The sequence below is a fragment of the Rhinichthys klamathensis genome, unplaced genomic scaffold (genome assembly GCF_029890125.1).
Source record: "Rhinichthys klamathensis goyatoka isolate OS25496 unplaced genomic scaffold, OSU_Roscu_1.1 h1tg000449l_1, whole genome shotgun sequence".
Taxonomy (NCBI): domain Eukaryota; kingdom Metazoa; phylum Chordata; class Actinopteri; order Cypriniformes; family Leuciscidae; genus Rhinichthys; species Rhinichthys klamathensis.
This window is the reverse complement of record NW_026606942.1, coordinates 251,011-269,242: the sequence shown is the minus strand read 5'-3', so window position 1 is coordinate 269,242 and position 18,232 is coordinate 251,011. Positions and strand designations below refer to the sequence as shown.

The window sequence follows — 18,232 nt, the reverse complement described above, 5'->3', positions numbered from 1 at the left end:
CTCAGTGCAACTGTACAAATGTCTCATTTCCAAATAAGTAAAACAAAAGGTAATAAGGTTTTTTACGAGTTTAGAGAAACTGGCACACAAAGGAAGATAGACAAATGGTCTTCCTTCCCCCCAAAAGGTGTAACCTCTGAATCCAGATTACCATTGTTAGCATGTTTCCATGTGAAAGAGGTTCTGGCTATTTAATGAAACGCAGCGAGGGATCGGGGCCCTTTTCTGTACTTCAGATGAGCCCGTGAGGCTGAGAGAGGCCGAGTCTCTCAGCTTCATGTATTCTTTAAATGTCGGGTTCGTCTTCTCTTTATTCCAGAACATTTGATGTTTTGTATTGATTATCTTTGAACTGATGATAAATTTACCTGACATAATAAATTGTTACATTTGATGATTCTAACTGACTTTGATATTATTTCATTAGAGTTAAAAGGAATAGTCAAACTTTCGCTTATATTTAATGATACACAGATATCATTAAAAACCTTTTTATTTATGGAGTCAGATGAAATAACGAGAGAATACATATGAAAAATGTATTGCATTTAACCCACAATACTTTGCCACGAGAAAAGAGACCTTCACCCGCTGATTGGATGCCGGATTTTGGGCCGATCGAGCCGGGCTTTACATGGGGAAACTTCTGGGACAGATGGGCTGAATTTGTCCCTCCAGTCCAGCTCTGATTATTCTCATCTTCTAAAGCCAGAAAGAAGACCTTCTAATCATGAAACTGTTTAAAGCAGGAGTGTCTGTCCTGGAGGGCCACTGTCCTGCAGAGTTTAACTTGCCTCAACACTCCTATTTAGAAGTTTCTAGTATGTCTAGTGAGAACTTGATTAGATGGTTCAGTCAACTCAAGTCAAGTCACCTTCATTTGTATAGCGCTTTTTACAATACAGATTGCTTCAAAGCAGCTTTACAGTGATAATAGGAAATTAATGCAACAAAATGCAGTGTTACATAAAGCACCATCACTTCATATAAAATATATTTGAAACTAGACCTAATACTAAAGATATTACTATAAATTACAGCAGCACCTCCCCCTTTGCCTTTAAGACGTGGCTCGTGTTTATAACGTCTCGGTTACGTATGTAACCCTCGTTCCCTGAAGGAGAGAAGGGATACGTAGTCGATGTGTCGACTGATTGGGATCACGCTTGAGGAGCCTGTCATCTTCGAGTATTGATACAACGAGTCAATGCACATTGGGTTTTGCATCTCACACTCCGCCCCGCGCACGGGTATAAATATGGAAGTGGATGCACGCACCATTTGGCCACATACACTTAGAGGGTGGAGGGAGACAGCCCTCGCTCCAAGCCATCTTGCAGGAAAGAAGCACGAAGTGACCGAAGAAGTGACCTTTCGGGGGGTCGGAAATGAGAAGAATAGGTTCCACTTCAGGGCATAAGCATGCCTCATAGAGGGTTCTCTCGCAGAAGTGATGGTATCTACGACATGTTTGTGGTAATTACCTAGAACCTCCGCGTCACGTCCTTTCGGGACCAGACATGGAGTTTTCAGAGGTCTCGACGCGGGTGCCAACGGTGCCCCGTCCCTGAGAATGTTTGGGAGTCCAGGAACCGAACCTTGTCCGCATTCGTCATATCGACCGTGCACGCCACAAAGCTCGTGCCCCGGAGGGCGAGGGCGGTTGCAGTGCGGAGCTCACCTATGAGCACACGGCCTGGGGTACCTTCGTGCATGTCCGTGAGTGCCTTGACCTGGTAGACCTGTAGCAACGCCATGGCATGCAAAGAGGAAGCGGCTTGCCCACAGGCTTTGTAAGCTCTGCCCGTCAGAACGGACGAGAACTCACAGGCCTTAGAGGGAGACGGGGATCCCCCATCCACAGAGGTGGACAGAGTACAGAGCTTTGTTACTTGAGTAAAAGTACAGATACCCCTTGCTAAATTTTACTCAAGTACAAGTAAAAGTACTACAGTCAAATGTCTACTTAAGTAAAAGTACTAAAGTACTTGTTTTTAAAAGTACTTGAGTATCAAGAGTACAAGAGTAGATTTTCTAAATATTGCATTAGTAATCTACTGCCACAGTGCTTACATTTATGCACAGAAACGTCCTACATGGAGTTATGAAAAATGTTAATGTTAATACCTTGGAAAATGTAAAAGGAATTGAAAGTAAAATCAAGTCATTTTCATCTTTTTACCATGTTGCTTTATTTAATTTAATTACATTTTTTGGGGGGTCCCATCTTTAAATGCGGGGACAACACACACACACACACACACGCACACACACACACACCACATGTAAGGGTGGCGCTGCCAATAAAACACCTAAAAGCTGTCACAAAAAACCGGCAAAAGGAATGATTATCAATTTGTAAAATATAGCAAGGATATATTTTAATTGTTTATTAATAAACACTTGTTAATAAACAAGTGTTTTCTTTGTCGGCTAAGATGAAGTTGACGATGCTGACTCGCGATATTCAGTAGTGAACGCGCCAGAGAGAAATGCACATTTCATACGGATTACATAAGCAGAGAGCTGTCTGTAGTCTGTTTTCTTTCGTTTTGAATTTTTCTGTTTAAAAGTAGACATATCTGTGAGAGGCAAGTAGGCTACCTTATACACTGAGTTTCGGTTCATTTATGAGACGAGATCCAGTTTACGTGCCGGCGCCTCCGTTTCTTATCTATCGTCTGCTATATTTACTTCTTATTTATTAAACCCAGGCAATTGGTTGATGAAACATTGATTAAAATTAAGATACAATTAATGCAAAACGAAATTCAGGTTAAAGAAAGGTTTTGTGTTTTCTGTTTGATGTCTCTGTGAAAGTTTTAAAGCATTTTTTATGCCGCTTTCAGAGCGCTCATGTCCGTAACGGAGAACACGTCCATAACATTGTTTTTTCCTCATAAATGCAAACCCGAAAAATAAAATAAAACAAAATTAATATTTTATGTACTGTGGAGACTGAGCGCCAACCCTTCTTCATTCGCTGGGTAGTAGCCTACTTTGGTTTGCGCAGTGTAATTCACATAATCAGTAAAAATATATTTTGCCTCCTAAAGTTTTTTTTTTAAGAAATCAGAAATCCCTCGTGGCTACGCCACTGCCACATTTGAACCTGACTGTGTTAAACACACCACATACTCAAGAACATCAAACCAAATGCTTGGCTTACATTAATGTGTAATATAAAATCTGACCATGGAGTTGACTTTGGCGGAAAGCTGAAAGTGATTGCTGATAGGCTGTCCCAATCAGTGGCTCCTGCACAATCCAATCACGTTTGAGAGGGAAACAACAAATTGAGGGTTTCCGAGATTTTTTTTTTTTTTTTTTTTACTTTTTTTTACTTTTTTTTTTTTTACTCGGGTACTCACGGTTATGGATAGAAATGTATTGGAGTAAAGAGTACAATATTTGCCTCTCAAATGTACTTGAGTAAAGTCATGAGTACTCCCCAAAAAATGATACTCGAGTAAAGTACAGATCCCTCAAAATTGTACTTAAGTACTGTTCTCAAGTAAATGTACTCCGTTACTGTCCGGCTCTGCCCATCCAAGAGGCAGCGGCCGATGAACACAGCTGTGTCGCAACAGACTGCTCCACTGGAGGGATAGCCTCGTAAACCTTCACCGCTCCTCCGTCAAGGGTAGTGAGGGGGGAGGAGCTACTCAGGCAGTTTCTGGCAGAGAAAGGTGCCGTCCACAACCTGGTAAGCTCTCCATGCACTTTGGGAAAGAAAGGCACTGGGGTGGTAGGCTGAGAACCAGCACGGCCCGCCCCGAGAAACCAATCATCCAACCGTGACACGGTGGAGGATTCCACTCGAGCCCAGCGGCCCATTTCACCATAGCTGACATCTCTGGACATGGCTCGGGCAACGTTACACTTCCAGAGGGAGATAACGCAGCCGAGTTATCATCTCCAGAGGTCAGTTCACCCTCCGATGCTGCAATCGGCATCCTGTCCTCTAGAGGGGCCCCGAATGAAACGTCTGGTCGGTCCATTACAGAGGGACCAGCGCGCTCAACGGGGAGCTCCACCGGCTGCGGTGTGATAGAGGAGTGGGTGGCCCACAGGGATTGGTTACCGGGCGGGGAAGCCATCACTATAATCCTCCGATCACACATCCCACACAGCACCCTTGGGGTGGGGCGTGGAAATGGGGTCTCCACCTGTGTGGACGAAGGCGAGTCTTGACCTCAACACCGCGATAGTCATGTTCCCACAATGGGAACATGAACTATCCACAAAAGCTCCCATTGTGGAAACTGATCCATTTTTCATTTTTTCAACATTCTTGATAAGAACCATTATTAGTAATTGAGCATCAATATAATGCAACTTTTAAACAGCATAACATTTTTCACAGGATCATGTTTTTCTGAGCTTTATCAGCTTCAAATCATCTTGTCAATCAGCTTGTTTTTCTCAGCTTCAAACTGCTGCGGCTAAATAGAATAGATTGCTGCTAGCCTTATTTAAGTGAATAGAAGTTTCGTTCCCAACTCATGGAAGCATAATACATTCTAGTGTATTAAGTTTTTGTAACTCTCACGGGTCCTTTCTTTTTCTATTTGGCCATTTTCTTTCAAGCTGCAGAAAAGAAACCACAACAGTCATTTCAGGTACGTACTAACTATGCATAATATGTCGAGTCACGCTTTATAGAGAAGATAAGTGATCATTATGGTGGGAAGGGACATGTTCGGTTCACTTAGTTTTGTCGTGGCTACAAGTTTTTTGTTGAGGCCACAAGTTTAATGTGTAAACAAATCCATGTGACATGGGATTTTCAGAATTTAAGTATACTTATTATTAGCATTCTTCAACAAAACATGTTACATGTTTATTATTATACTTAGTAATATAGCCTTTTAATGACTAGCCGGAATGTAATTAAATGAAATTAAATATTATAGAATTATGTTAAAATTCCTTTAAAGTGAAGTTAATTAATTTCTTGCCACCTACTGGTGCAGGCCTGGAGAAATAGTCATATAGAATAAAAGCTTTATTGGCATGATTGTCAGGCATTTATTGTATTTTTTTGTATATGTATATTCTTTAACAATTTTTGGAAAGCCATCACAGGCATGAAGTAGCCTGTCTACATTGTGCACAATATAATATAATTAATTCCTGTGTTTGTTTCCTTTTTCTGTTTAGAAGATAACTGAGCCTTTAAATCACCTTTGTAAAAGCTTTACTACATAAATAGTCCTCTTTAGGTGAGCTCACAAAAATAGTTAACTGAAAACTATTAAATGTTTAATAACTACCTGAATTAATCATGATTTACAGTAAGAATACGTGTTAACAAAGCATTTATTAACACACTGAGTAACTATTACTATACGTATATATAATAATATGTATAAATGTACATTTAAATAGTTTATTAATAATTTACTTACGCTTTCTAAATGATCTTATGAACCACTGACAACTCCTAAATAACTGATTTGTAAATAATGTAATAGTTAATATAGAAATTATGAATTGATCATTAATAAAGTATGAAAATACAATTATTAAACAATTATTAATTATATTAAACACATTACAGATATGCTTCTAAGTAATAAAAAATAATAAAGAATAAATAATTTATAGCTGTATTTATAAACTTCTTACTAATGTCTATTAATGTAGGGACAATGCTTTATAAACGATGAACTAACTATTTACTAATGCTTAACTAATGATTCATAGCATGCAGTTATTATAAAGTGTTTAAGCGAGAAGGGAATTCCCTCCCCACGGCTCATCTCTTTCAGCTCCCTTGAGAGCCAAATGCACTCGCTTAATTGGCATGGAGAGTCTTGAAAAAGGATGAAGCACCAGAGGAGAGATAACTCGCAAGCAGCTCTTCAACTGGGGCGTCCTTGTTTATCCCTGTTCACAGAGCCTCTCCACATGCGAATAGTTCGAGTCCATGGGAGAGACTGTACGAGCTGACTACAAATTCCTCCATTATCTCAACACCTCAATGTGGATACCTAAGAGTAATAAATTGCTCACAAACTTATGTGTGGGACAGTGGAGGAGGTGGATTATTAATAACACCTCAACTCTTTTTGTATTTTATTACTTAGAATTAGACGTGCCACATTAATCAGTCAGGTCAGAAGCCAGCAGGAGAAGGGGAAAACTTCCCGTCAGACTCCTTCCACTCTCTGCTACAATCCCCACGCCCTGTGACCCGAGCCGTGATGTGTAGACCCTCGACTCTTCTTCCTTAAGAGATCTTACAAATGCTAGATTCTTGTGAGAGAATAAAACAAGAACAGAGCTTCTTACTGCAGATGTATCATAATGAGTGTATTCACTTCCCTCGGAAGTCAAACATTCTCCAACAGAGTGGTATCTTGCGCATACAAACAAGTGGCTCCTGAAGAGAAACTTGTATTACAGGCACCCTTTATTCTCTGCATGAGATGTCATGGACTGCCGTCTGCCAAGGATTTATTGACGTGTGTTTAGACGTTCTTCAAACACCGGTCACGCTGATGCCATCTCTATAGCATCAACTCCATGACGCAGTGCTGAGGTTCCTCTTCAAAAGGGAACTTACTTACTTCAGACTTACCAGTTTCCTCAAAGATATTAAGCAGCAAAAACTGTTTTCAACATTGATAATAATATGTTTCTTGAGCACCAAATCGGCTCTCAATTTTATGAATTTGGTCAAAACTTGTTATCATCTTTGCTTTAAGGTAATATGGTCCACAGAGGCATTGAAGAGTGTGTTGTAAAATGTGCTTTGTATACCTGAGGGATATTAGATGTCAGTCCAGCTGCTAAAGCGATGTAACCGGTAGAGTTGCCACTGAGCTCAACAGTGAGGCTGATGTCAGTTAAGATAGCTGAGGTGAAGAAACACTGAGAGCTAGCCGAAGGATCACATCCTTTAGGGTTGTCCAAACACAGTTTGGTTTTTCCACACTCATTGCGGGTGATTTTGGACTATGAATAAGAAAAATCAGAAAAAAAAAATTAGTTAGGCCTCAATATCAACAGCCTAAACTGCTTTCATTACAATTGAATCTTGATTCTAAACAAATTACCTAATTGTCTGTCATTGTTTAATAATGGTTCTTTGAATCAAATAATTGTGGAAAGGAGTAAATGGTATTCTTACAGTCAAAGTTGTTGGTGTTGATAGGTTGCTTTCAGCCTTAATGAAAGACACTGCACAGCCTATCACGCAAACCACTAAAAACATCCGCTTACTCTCCATGTCTGAGAAAAAAGATTACAAATGTATTTAATCAAATATATCTGAATTAGTTAGTTAGTTAGTTAGTTATTTTCTTCGGTCATTTTGAACAATTAAATCTTAGGTCATATGTAATTCAAAAATCCTGTACATAATACAATGAAAAAAACATAAAACAATGAAACAAATAGAGAAAGAAAAGAAAATTTAAATACATTAGAAAGATAAATACAAAATGAGTACCTAGGAATTTAAATGCTAAATAATACCTGACCGAAGGGGTTTAGGCTGAAGTCAAGACTTATTTTGCCTAACCCCTTTTACAACAAAAACACTATGTCCAAAGATGACACAATTTTATGGTTTCTCTTATACCAAAAATGATAACATGTAAGCACAGAACTTAAACTTCAACAATCAAAATTATATTATGCATCCACTTTCGCTTACTTTTCTAATGTTCTTCATTCAAGTGTTCTATACTTTTCCATAATGTTTTACTTATATCTTTTCTTAAATGTATTAATAGTTTTAGAGCTCTTAATGTCACATGTCTGTCCGGTCTTGTGTTGCACATGGGTGTTTGTTATGTTGAGCCATGTGCTCTCGTCATTGTTTGACCCCTCCCTCTTGTTATCTGATTATTGGTTTATTTGCTCCACCTGTCTGTCTCGTTATCCTCCTTGTTTGCCTCCCTATTTAGTCTTCCTGTGTTTGCTGTCCTGTGCTCGTTCGTTGTATTTGTTACGTTGTGTTTGTGCCGTGCTTGCCTTGCCTTGCCTTGCCTTGCCTTGCCTGCTTTGTTGGATGTAGTTTTTGGTTTGTTTGTTTTTATGTTTTGTCTTTATTAAACACTTTCTCGCTCTGCACCTGAATCCACGGAATTATTTCCACACGCACCGTGACAGAACGAACGAGCCACATGTGGATTCAGCGGAGCGAACTTTGTCTGGCTGAGAGGGAGAATGGGATCTCTCTTCTCAAATATTTCTCCCTGTGTGCCCAGAGGAATGAGGAGAGGAGGGCAGCTGAGTCTTCCTCACCGGTCTCTCCTGGAATGGGATCTTCGTCATCGGATCAGTCCAGCGTTGGGAATCTGTCTATGGTTTTAACCAACTTCGAGTCTGCACAGATCCGTCAAAAGGGAGGGAGAAGGAGAAGGAGACATAATCCGTCTGCCCAGTCAGAGACTGTTCACGTCACGTCTGCTCAGCGAGAGACTGTTCACGTCACGTCTGCCCAGCCAGAGACTGTTCACGTCACGTCAGCCCAGCAAGAGACGGTTCACGTCCCGTCTGCCCAGCGAGAGACGGTTCATGTCACGTCTGCCCAGCGAGAGACGGTTCATGTCACGTCTGCCCAGCGAGAGACGGTTCACGTCACGTCTGCCCAGCGAGAGACTGTTCATGTCACGTCTGCCCAGCGAGAGACAGTGCACGCTCTGTCTGCCCAGTCAGAGACTGAGCACGTCCAGTCTGCCCAGTCTGAGACAGATCCGGAAATGTCCATTTGTGTGGCCGCCAAGGCACTTACGGACTATTTGGAATGTCTGGCGCGGATCCTGGATATGTCTGTATCTGCTGTTCCAGGGCCGGAGCCAGTGTCTGCTGTTCCAGGGCCGGAGCCAGTGTCTGCTGTTCCAGGGCCGGAGCCAGTGTCTGCTGTTCCAGGGCCGGAGCCAGTGTCTGCTGTTCCAGGGCCCCGGAGCCAGTGTCTGCTGTTCCAGGGCCGGAGCCAGTGTCTGCTGTTCCAGGGCCGGAGCAAGTGCCAGTGCCCGTTCCAGAGCCGGAGGCAGAGCCAATGCCAGTTCCAGAGCCGGAGGCAGAGCCAGGGTCTGCTGTTCCAGAGCCGGAGGCAGAGCCAGTGCCCGTTCCTGAGCCGGAGGCAGAGCCAGTGCCCGTTCCTGTTTTTGTGTCTGTTCTTGTAACAGTTTCAGTTCTTGTGGCTGTACCTGAGCCGGTGTCCGCTGTACCTGAGCCGGTGTCCGCTGTACCTGAGCCGGTGTACGCTGTACCTGAACCGGTGTCCGCTGTTCCTGAGCCGGTGTCCGCTGTTCCTGAGCCGGTGTCCGCTGTTCCTGAGCCGGTGTCCGCTGTTCCTGAGCCGGAGTCACCACCATGGCCGCCCGAGGGGTCTTCACCGCCCTGGCCGCCCGAGGGGTCTTCACCGCCCTGGCCGCCCGAGGGGTCTTCACCGCCCTGGCCGGCCGAGGAACTTCACCGCCCTGGCCGCCCGAGGGGTCTTCACCGCCCTGGTCGCCCGAGGGGTCTTCACCGCCCTGGCCGGCCGATGAACTTTGTTTCGCCCTCGCCGCCCGAATTTACTCTGTTTCGCCCTGGCCGCCCGATGAACTCTGTTTTTCCCTGGTCTGTTCCTCCCGTTCCCCCCCTGGTCGGTCCCTCCCGTTTCCCCCTTGGTCTGTCCCTCCCATCCCGCCCTGATGTTTCCTTACTGTCCCGCCTTGGCCTGATGGAGCGTCTGGTAGCCGCTCCGTAGGGAGGGGGTTATGTCACATGGAGGGGGTTATGTCACATTCTCTGCTCTGCGTGCTTGGGCTTGATCACGCTAGAGCAGCGTTTGTGGATGACTCACGTTCTCCCCGCGGGAACGTGACCATCGCGTCATTACGGTCGAGACTCAATGATCTCGTTAAAGAGAGAGAGTCCCCTCTTCACACCCCGATCTAACGGCTGGTGGCCAGGGTGACCTGAGGGTGTGAGTGTGGAACAAATCCGCCGACTGTTTGTCCGTGGACCACGCCCCCCTCTTCAGTGACGAAACCCGCGAGTTTTCAGGGGATTCCCCGGGTCTATTTTCGGATGCCCCGCGGGTTTCCCTTGACGCTCTAGAATCGGATCTGTTGTCCATCGCAGCATCACAGGGCGGGCTAGAATCTTCAGGAAGTGAAGATTCGACAGTGCTGCCACTTTCGGGTGTGCATATGGCATTTGTCGAGTCAGATCCTGAGATGACGGCCATGCTTTCCCGGGCCGCTGCGAGCATCGGACTAGAGTGGAACCTTTCACCCTGTCCGAGCGCTCGCTGCTGGACGATTGGTTTTGGGTGTGGCCGCTGACTCCTGTCGGCGTCCACTCCAATGCCTTTCTTCCCGGATGTGCATCAGGAGATCTCGAAATCCTCGAAGACCCCCATGTCTTCCAGCGATCCCTCGTTGATCTCCTCCACCCTTCCTTCCCTCGACGGGGCCACTGCCCATGGGTACACTGGGGTCCCCCCGGTTGAACGCTCTGTTGCGATGCTACTGTGTCCTCAGAGTGCTTCCTCTCGGCGCGATCCTAAGCACCCGTCCAAAGCCTGTAGTTTTTCGTATACACTTGTGGCAAATTCCTATAGCGCTACAGGACAGGCAGCCGCCTCACTGCATGCCATGGCCATTCTGCTGGTCTACCAGACCCAGATGCTCACGGACATGCACGAGGGCGGGACTGACCCAGGGCTCTTCAATGAGTTGCGCGCCGCCACTGACCTTGCTCTCCGAGCGACGAAAGTGGCCGTACGCTCCCTGGGTCAGGTGATGTCCACCATTCTGTGGCTGAACCTGTCTGATGTGCAGGATGTCGGGCGGACCCATCTGCTTAAATCCCCCAAATCCCAGGTCGGCCTCTTCGGCGGTGCGGTTGAGGGCTTTGCCCAACAGTTCTCAACCGCCCACGAGCAGACTGAGGCTTATTCTGCCCCGACGGCCCCGCCGTCCGAGCAGATCCCTCGGTCTGCCCACCGCCGAAGGCGCCCTCCTGCGGCTCCCACCCCGCCGGTTCACCCGGGCTGGCTCTGGAAGCCGCAGGGGGACGCCACAGCCCTCTCCAGCCCCGCCCCCCGCTATACGCCGGGTTAAGCGGCACTCTTGAGATGGGCTGCTCAGAGATGGGACTCAGTTCTTTCCAGGAGCTGGTAGCAGGGCCACTCCTTTCCCTGGTGGAGGGCCGGGGAAGAATCCTTATTCCAGAAAGAACTGACTCTCCCATCTCTGAGCACACAGAGTTCTCGGAAGACACGGTGCGCCGCCCCCGGGCCGTGCACCCCTCGTCCTCCTCTGTCCCAGAGCCGGATGACAGTACGCGCCGTCCCCGGACCGTGCCGCTCTCATCCTCCTCTGTCGCCAGACCCCTGGCAGAGTAGACCCCGTGGAACGTTCGTACTTCCCTGGTCTCCTCTGTCAGGACGCGGTCTATGACTGTACCCCCACACCGGGCCGCTATGCCGTCCACGTCTGGGTCAGCAATACCGCCTCGCTGCTCCACCGACGGGAAGTCTGTGGTTCGCATGACCCCGCTGGTACAGTCCTTGGGAGCCTGTCTAGAGCTTCCCAACCTCTCCCGCTGGGTCGCGTGAACGATCAGGCTCGGCTACGCGATTCAGTTTGCGCGGTCTCCTCCCCGCTTCAGGGGAGTCCGCTCCACTATGGTTGGTGGCAATGCCCCTATCATGAGAGCGGAGGTTGCTACCCTGCTGGCAAAGGGTGCAATCGAGACTGTCCCTCCAGCCGAAATGAGGACCGGCTTCTACAGCCCGTACTTCATTGTCCCGAAGAAAACCGGTGGGTTACGGCCAATCCTGGACCTGCGCGTTCTGATCCGCTCCCTTCACAGGCTGCCGTTCAAGATGCTCACCGCCAAACGCGTTTTCGAATGTGTGCGGCACCAGCCGAAATGAGGACCGGCTTCTACAGCCCGTACTTCATTGTCCCGAAGAAAACCGGTGGGTTACGGCCAATCCTGGACCTGGAGCTTCCCGGCATGTTGTTGTAACGACAGATGCCTCTGCCACGGGCTGGGGTGCCATGTGCAATGGACGTGCTGCCGCGGGCTCCTGGACAGGACCCCACCGCCTATGGCATGTCAATTGCCTCGAGTTGCTGGCTGTACGTCTTGCTCTGCGCCGCTTCCGGGCCGTGCTCAAGAATCAACACGTACTAGTCCGATCAGACAATACCGCCACTGTTGCGTACATCAACCATCAAGGTGGTCTACGCTCCTGCCGTATGTCGCAACTCGCCCGCCACCTCCTCATATGGAGTCAGAAGCATCTGAGGTCGCTTCGTGCCATTTATATCCCCGGAGCCCTGAACTGTGCAGCCGACGAGCTCTCACGGCTTCAGCCCCTCCCGGGAGATTGGCGACTCCATCCCCAGTCGGTTCAGCTGATTTGGGACCAGTTCGGGGACGCACAGATAGATCTGTTTGCCTCTCACGACTCGACCCATTGCACCCTGTATTATTCCCTGACCGAGGGCACGCTCGGCACGGATGCACTGGCGCAGAGCTGGCCGCGGAGCCGCAAATATGCGTTTCCCCCAGTGCGCCTTCTTGCGCAATTCCTGCGCAAAAATCAGGGAGGAGGAGGAGCAGGTCACTCTGGTCGCGCCGTACTGGCCCACCCGGACCTGGTTCTCCGAACTCATACTCCTCGCGACAGCACCTCTTTGGCCGATTCCCCTGAGGAAGGACCTCCTCTCTCAGGGACGGGGCACCCTATGGCACCCTCGTCCCGATCTTTGGAACCTCCACTTGTGGCTCCTGGACGGGACGAGGCAGGTTTGAGTACCCTACCACCAGCGGTGGTGGCTACCATCACTTCCGCTAGAGCGTCGTCCACAAGACACGTCTATGCGTTGAAGTGGAACCTCTTCGTCAACTGGTGCTCTTCTCTCCGAGAAGACCCCCGGAGATGTTCGATCAGCGTCGTGCTTTCCTTCCTTCAAGATGGGTTGGAGCGAAGGCTGTCTCCCTCCACCCTCAAGGTCTATGTCGCCGCTATTGCCGCACAGCATGATCTTATAGAAGGTAAGTCTGTGGGGAAACACGACCTGATCATCAGGTTCCTGAGAGGAGCGAGGAGACTGTATCCTCCTCGTCCTCCTCTCGTACCCTCTTGGGACCTTGCAGTGGTCTTAACTGCCCTGCGCAGTGCTCCCTTTGAGCCTTTGCAATCGGTCGAGCTTAAATTCCTGTCAATGAAGACAGCGCTTCTGATTGCATTGGCCTCCATCAAGAGGGTAGGGGACCTGCACGCATTCTCTGTTGACGAAGCGTGCCTGGAATTCGGGCCGACTTACTCTCACGTGATCCTGAGACCCCGGCCTGGATATGTGCCCAAGGTTCCTACCACTCCCTTCCGGGACCAGGTGGTGAACCTGCAAGCGCTGCCCCCGGATGAGGCAGACCCAGCCTTGGCACTGCTCTGTCCAGTACGTGCTCTTCGCATCTATGTAGACAGAACGCAGTGTTTCAGGACCTCAGACCAGCTCTTTGTCTGTTATGGTGGGAAGCTGACGGGAAAGGCTCTCTCCTAGCAAAGGTTGTCTCACTGGATAGTGGGCGCCATTGCTTTGGCATACCAGCAGCAAGGTCGACCGTGCCCCCTTGGTGTGACCGCCCACTCCACCCGGAGTGTGGCGTCCTCTTGGGCTTTAGCGCATGGTGCCTCGCTAACAGACATCTGCAGAGCTGCAGGCTGGGCAACACCTAACACATTCGCCAGATTCTACAATCTCCGAGTGGAGCCAGTCTCCTCCCATGTACTGTCTTTTTCAAGCTAACATGGGAGCCGTTCAGGTGTCTTCGCTTGCTCGCCATTCCACTCCACGGACTGGATACGTGCGATATTTCCTCAGGTGAGCCTTCCTCTCTGAAGCCCTGAGTTCCTCCAGCACTCCTGACGTCGGCGCCAGTGTCTCTTGCCTGCGCGTCGGCTAGGTGCCTTCCGTGTGCATGGTACCTCCTCTGAGCTACCCCCACATGTGTATTTCCACTGTAAGCCTCTCTAAGCATGTGTCTTTCCCTTGGCAAGCCACCTTGCCACCCCTGGGGTTGAAATATTCCACCTGCGGCTGGACACCCCAGTGTTCTCCATATGCATCCCTCTGGGTCATATGTGTATTCTCTAAGTCCAATCAGTTTACTGTTGGTCATTTGTTGTGTAGCGTCGCCCCTCGCCGCATCCAATGTAGACAGCATTGCTTTCGTTTGAGGGCGCTTAACACACTCAAGCACTAGAAACGGGACTGGCAGCTCGCGCCAGATCTAGACACGGTTAGTTACCTCATTGACGGATGGCCGAATTTTTATGACACATTTAAATTAGCATTATAGCCTGCGATAGATACAGTGCCAAAGAGAAGAGGCTACAAGGGGATAAAGACAGAGGTAAAGCAATGTAATGAATGAACAGTTTATCTAATTGCATAGTAGTAAGATACTATAATTTAATGGCAGTTATTTTTACCTTATAACTTTATGCTAACAGTAGTTCTGAGTTCTTCAGAGCCCCCAGACAATGCGATTTGTAACAATCATGTCAGTCTTTTTTAGACGCATTTACTATCACTTTTATTAATTAATGTTTTACTATACAGTTGTGCAGTTTTAAGGGGGATATATGGCATTTTTTCAAATTTATTTGCCAAAATTTTTAACGATATTTATAGGCTATAGGTTTATTATGTTTTATGTAAAATTCACATTAAAGAAGACATTTTGCAGTTTCATTTATATTGACAACATGAACCGTGCCATAATTTAGTGGAAGATTGCTGCCATCTACTCCCAAACAAACACTTTTGCTAGTGCTCAATGAATAGTTTGTGCATGAATGACATTTGGACGATGACATCACTGTTTTATCCAGAGCAAGCTATATATAAATTAGATAAATTAATATTTTTTTACAACAAAATAAACCATCACTGAACATTCTTAAGCTTTATTATGACACTATTTTCTTCTAGATCTGCTGTAAAGGAGAAGCAAACTTTGTTGCATTATTTTCCTTTTATCACTGTAAAGCTGCCTTGAAATAATCTGTATTGTAGGCTAAAAAGCGCCATATAAAAATAAAAGAGACTTGACTTGAATGCTAGATGTAATGCTCTTATATATATATACACTACCGTTCAGAAGTTTGGGGTCAGTGAGAATTTTATTTTATTTTTTTGGAGGAAAGAAATCAATACTTAATTTGATCGAAAGTGACAGTAAAGACATTTATAATGTTACAAAAGATTCTATTTCAAACAAATGCTGTTCTTTTGAACTTCCTATTCATCAAAGAATCCTAAAAAAATAAAAAATAAAACTACAACTGACAGACCAACAACTGTTTCAACATTGATAATAATAATAAATGTTTCTTGAGCATCAAATCCTCATATTATACTGATTTGTGAAGGATCATTTGACACTGAAGACACTGACACTGGTGATGCTGAAAATTCAGCTTTGATCACAGGAATAAATTACACTTTACTATATATTCACACAGAAAACAGCTGATTTACACTGAAATAATATTTAATACTATAACTGTTTTTTGTTGTATTTTTAATCAAATAAGCGCAGCCATGGTTAGCAGAAGAGAATTCTTTTAAAAGTATTTAAAATCGTACCGACCCCAAACTTTTGAACGGTAGTGTATATATATATATATATATATATGACTAAATAATCACCAACACAATGATGGGGTGAAATGGGCTGTAATGCATGGGGCACCAGGTAAAATCTTGCCTAGGGCGGCAAATTGGTCAGGCCCGGCCCTGGCTATGGGATATGCTCCCCACTGTACCTTGGTATTCTTGTGCTAAATAGGAGTCCTTCGTCCGTGCTAGTCTCACGACAGGGATCTCAGATTTACGCAGGGCACTGGAAGACAGCCGAGAAGGTGGCGTGATTAGACTGGATCCCCATTCGTCATCATCCGACGGAACTCGGAGTGACAACGAAAGGGAACGTCTCGGTTACGGATGTAACCCTCGTTCCCTGAGTAGGGAACGGAGACGTTCCGTCTTCCTGCCACTTTCCGCTGTACCGCGGGGATCGCCTGAGCTCAGTCTTGGCTCTTCAGCGAAGAACATGCCTATTTGCTGCCAGCGTTCTCCTTAAATACCCATGAGGTGAGGTGGAGTTACGCAATGCAAATTCCGCAGACCCATGGCATTTCTTTGCCATTGGCTCGTTTTGTAGTACTCGAAGTCGATAGGCTTCCTAAGCGAAACCCCCATTCGTCGTCATCCGACGGAACGTCTCCGTTCCCTACTCAGGGAACGAGGGTTACATCCGTAACCGAAACGTTTTTCATGGTTTAGACCAAATAGAAGCAGAAAATCTAGGATTGATTACTGGTTGGGTACTGACAATATAATGAGTCATGTTACAAAGACAACTATGTCTAATGCACCTTTATCAGATCACTGTTTCATAGAACTAGTCTTAGGACCTACAGATAAATCAACATATAAGAACGGCTTTTGGAAATTTAATGCCAAATTATTACAAAATGAAGAATATTGCTGTAAAATCCTAAATGATGAAGCAATTATTGGGCATTGTAACAAATAGGAATTCATCAAATTCAGAATTAGAGAATTCAGTATTCAGTTTAGTAAAGTATTAGTTAAAAAAATAAAGAGTTGGAAAACAAATTATTACAAGAAATACATACATGCTGTAGCAACACCAATTTAACTTCTGAAGAAAAAAGTAGTCTAGTCGAATTACTGAACAAGTTAGATCAACATTATCTTGACAAAGCACAGGGAGCTTTCGTGAGATCGCGAGCAAGGTGGATTGAATCAGGTGAAAAGAACTCCTCTTATTTTTTTTATCTAGAAAAAAGTCATCAACAAAAAAATTGCATCTCTAGTCTTTTAGTAAATGGTGAGGTAAAGAAAGATTCTAAAATCATAGAAAATGAAGTCTACATGTTTTACTCTAAATTATTTTCTTCTCAGTTCTCGAAAGTAGACTGTAATAATCTTTTTCAAAATCTTTGTCCACTAATCCCCCAGATTGATTTATCTTTTAAAAAGATCTGTGTCTCTGAACTTAGAATTGATGAACTGGATGCAGTTCTTAAGAAAATGGCTTTAAACAAATCCCCGGGATCAGATGGCCTCACAGTTAATTTCAATAAATATTTTTGGGAAGATTTGAGAATCATATTATTTGAAGCGCTAAAAGAATGTATAGTTAGGAAAGAATTGATGACTAGTATGAAACAGGGTGTAATTACTTTGATTCCAAAGCCGGGGAAAGACAAACGGCAATTAGACAATTTAAGACCGATTACGCTATTAAATACAGATTATAAAATATTTTCAGGATCCATTGCAACTAGACTTAAAAAAGGGATAGCAGACATAATAAGTGAGACACAGTCAGGCTTTATAAAAGGAAGAGTCATTCATAACAATATTAGACTTGTAATGGATTTATTAGACTATAGCGATTTAATTGATGATGATGGTTTTATACTCTTTCTTGATTTTTATAAGGCCTTTGACTCTGTTGAACACGAATTTATTTTAAAAACACTTCATTATTTTGGTTTTGGCGACAAATTCAAAGATATTATACAAAAAAAAGAAAAAAAAAGTTAAGGTTTTTTTTACAATGCAGTGTTCTCAGACTTTTCACTTGAATAATTGGCATATATTAAACTAATGGATTAAATTAACATTAAAATACAGATTTAAAAAAACGTATGCAAAGATATGCTTCTTTTACTTTTACCTGTAGATGTCTTCACCAGTAGATACGTTGATCTCCAATCCCTTGGAAAATGAGTAATGAGTTTCTTCTTGTTTATATTTTAAATAGAAGTCAAAGCCCACAGAACCAGATTGTAACAAATATGTAAACATTTACATGTTGAAGCCTTGCCAACAGAATAAAAAAGGAGGGGGGGGGGGACACAGAAACTGAAGAAAATTCTCGGCCAGCAGCATGTGTCCAAACTTCAATCTTAACAGTTCTATTTCATCAGAAACGATCTTAAAACAGGGCTTTAAGTGTAAAATACCGAACTCGTCCTTTGACAGATTGCATCATTTTATAGTTAAAGGGCCCTGAGATTAAAAATTGCAATTTACTATACAATAACTAAGCTACACTGTAAAAAAAATTTTTTTTTATTTTTTTAGTTTAGTGTTAAATTTAAATTAGTTATCTTAAATTTTAGAAGTAGGAATATTCAAAAAAGCCCAAGCAAAAAAAGAAA

General features: G+C 45.0%; 1 protein-coding gene across 1 annotated transcript in view; it reads right to left on the bottom strand.

Annotated features, from left to right (window-relative positions):
• LOC130071641 (uncharacterized) overlaps positions 1 to 17,790 on the bottom strand; it is a 97,094-nt gene extending 79,304 nt beyond the window's left edge. The window contains exons 1-3 of the mRNA XM_056236505.1: positions 17,746 to 17,790; positions 7,139 to 7,239; positions 6,769 to 6,963 (exon numbers count right to left, since the gene is read on the bottom strand). Of these exons, the coding sequence (XP_056092480.1) occupies positions 6,769 to 6,963; positions 7,139 to 7,237 (294 nt within the window). The 5' untranslated portion in view covers positions 7,238 to 7,239; positions 17,746 to 17,790. The remainder of the gene's footprint in view (positions 1 to 6,768; positions 6,964 to 7,138; positions 7,240 to 17,745) is intronic.
• Between the last annotated feature and the right edge of the window lie 442 nt (positions 17,791 to 18,232).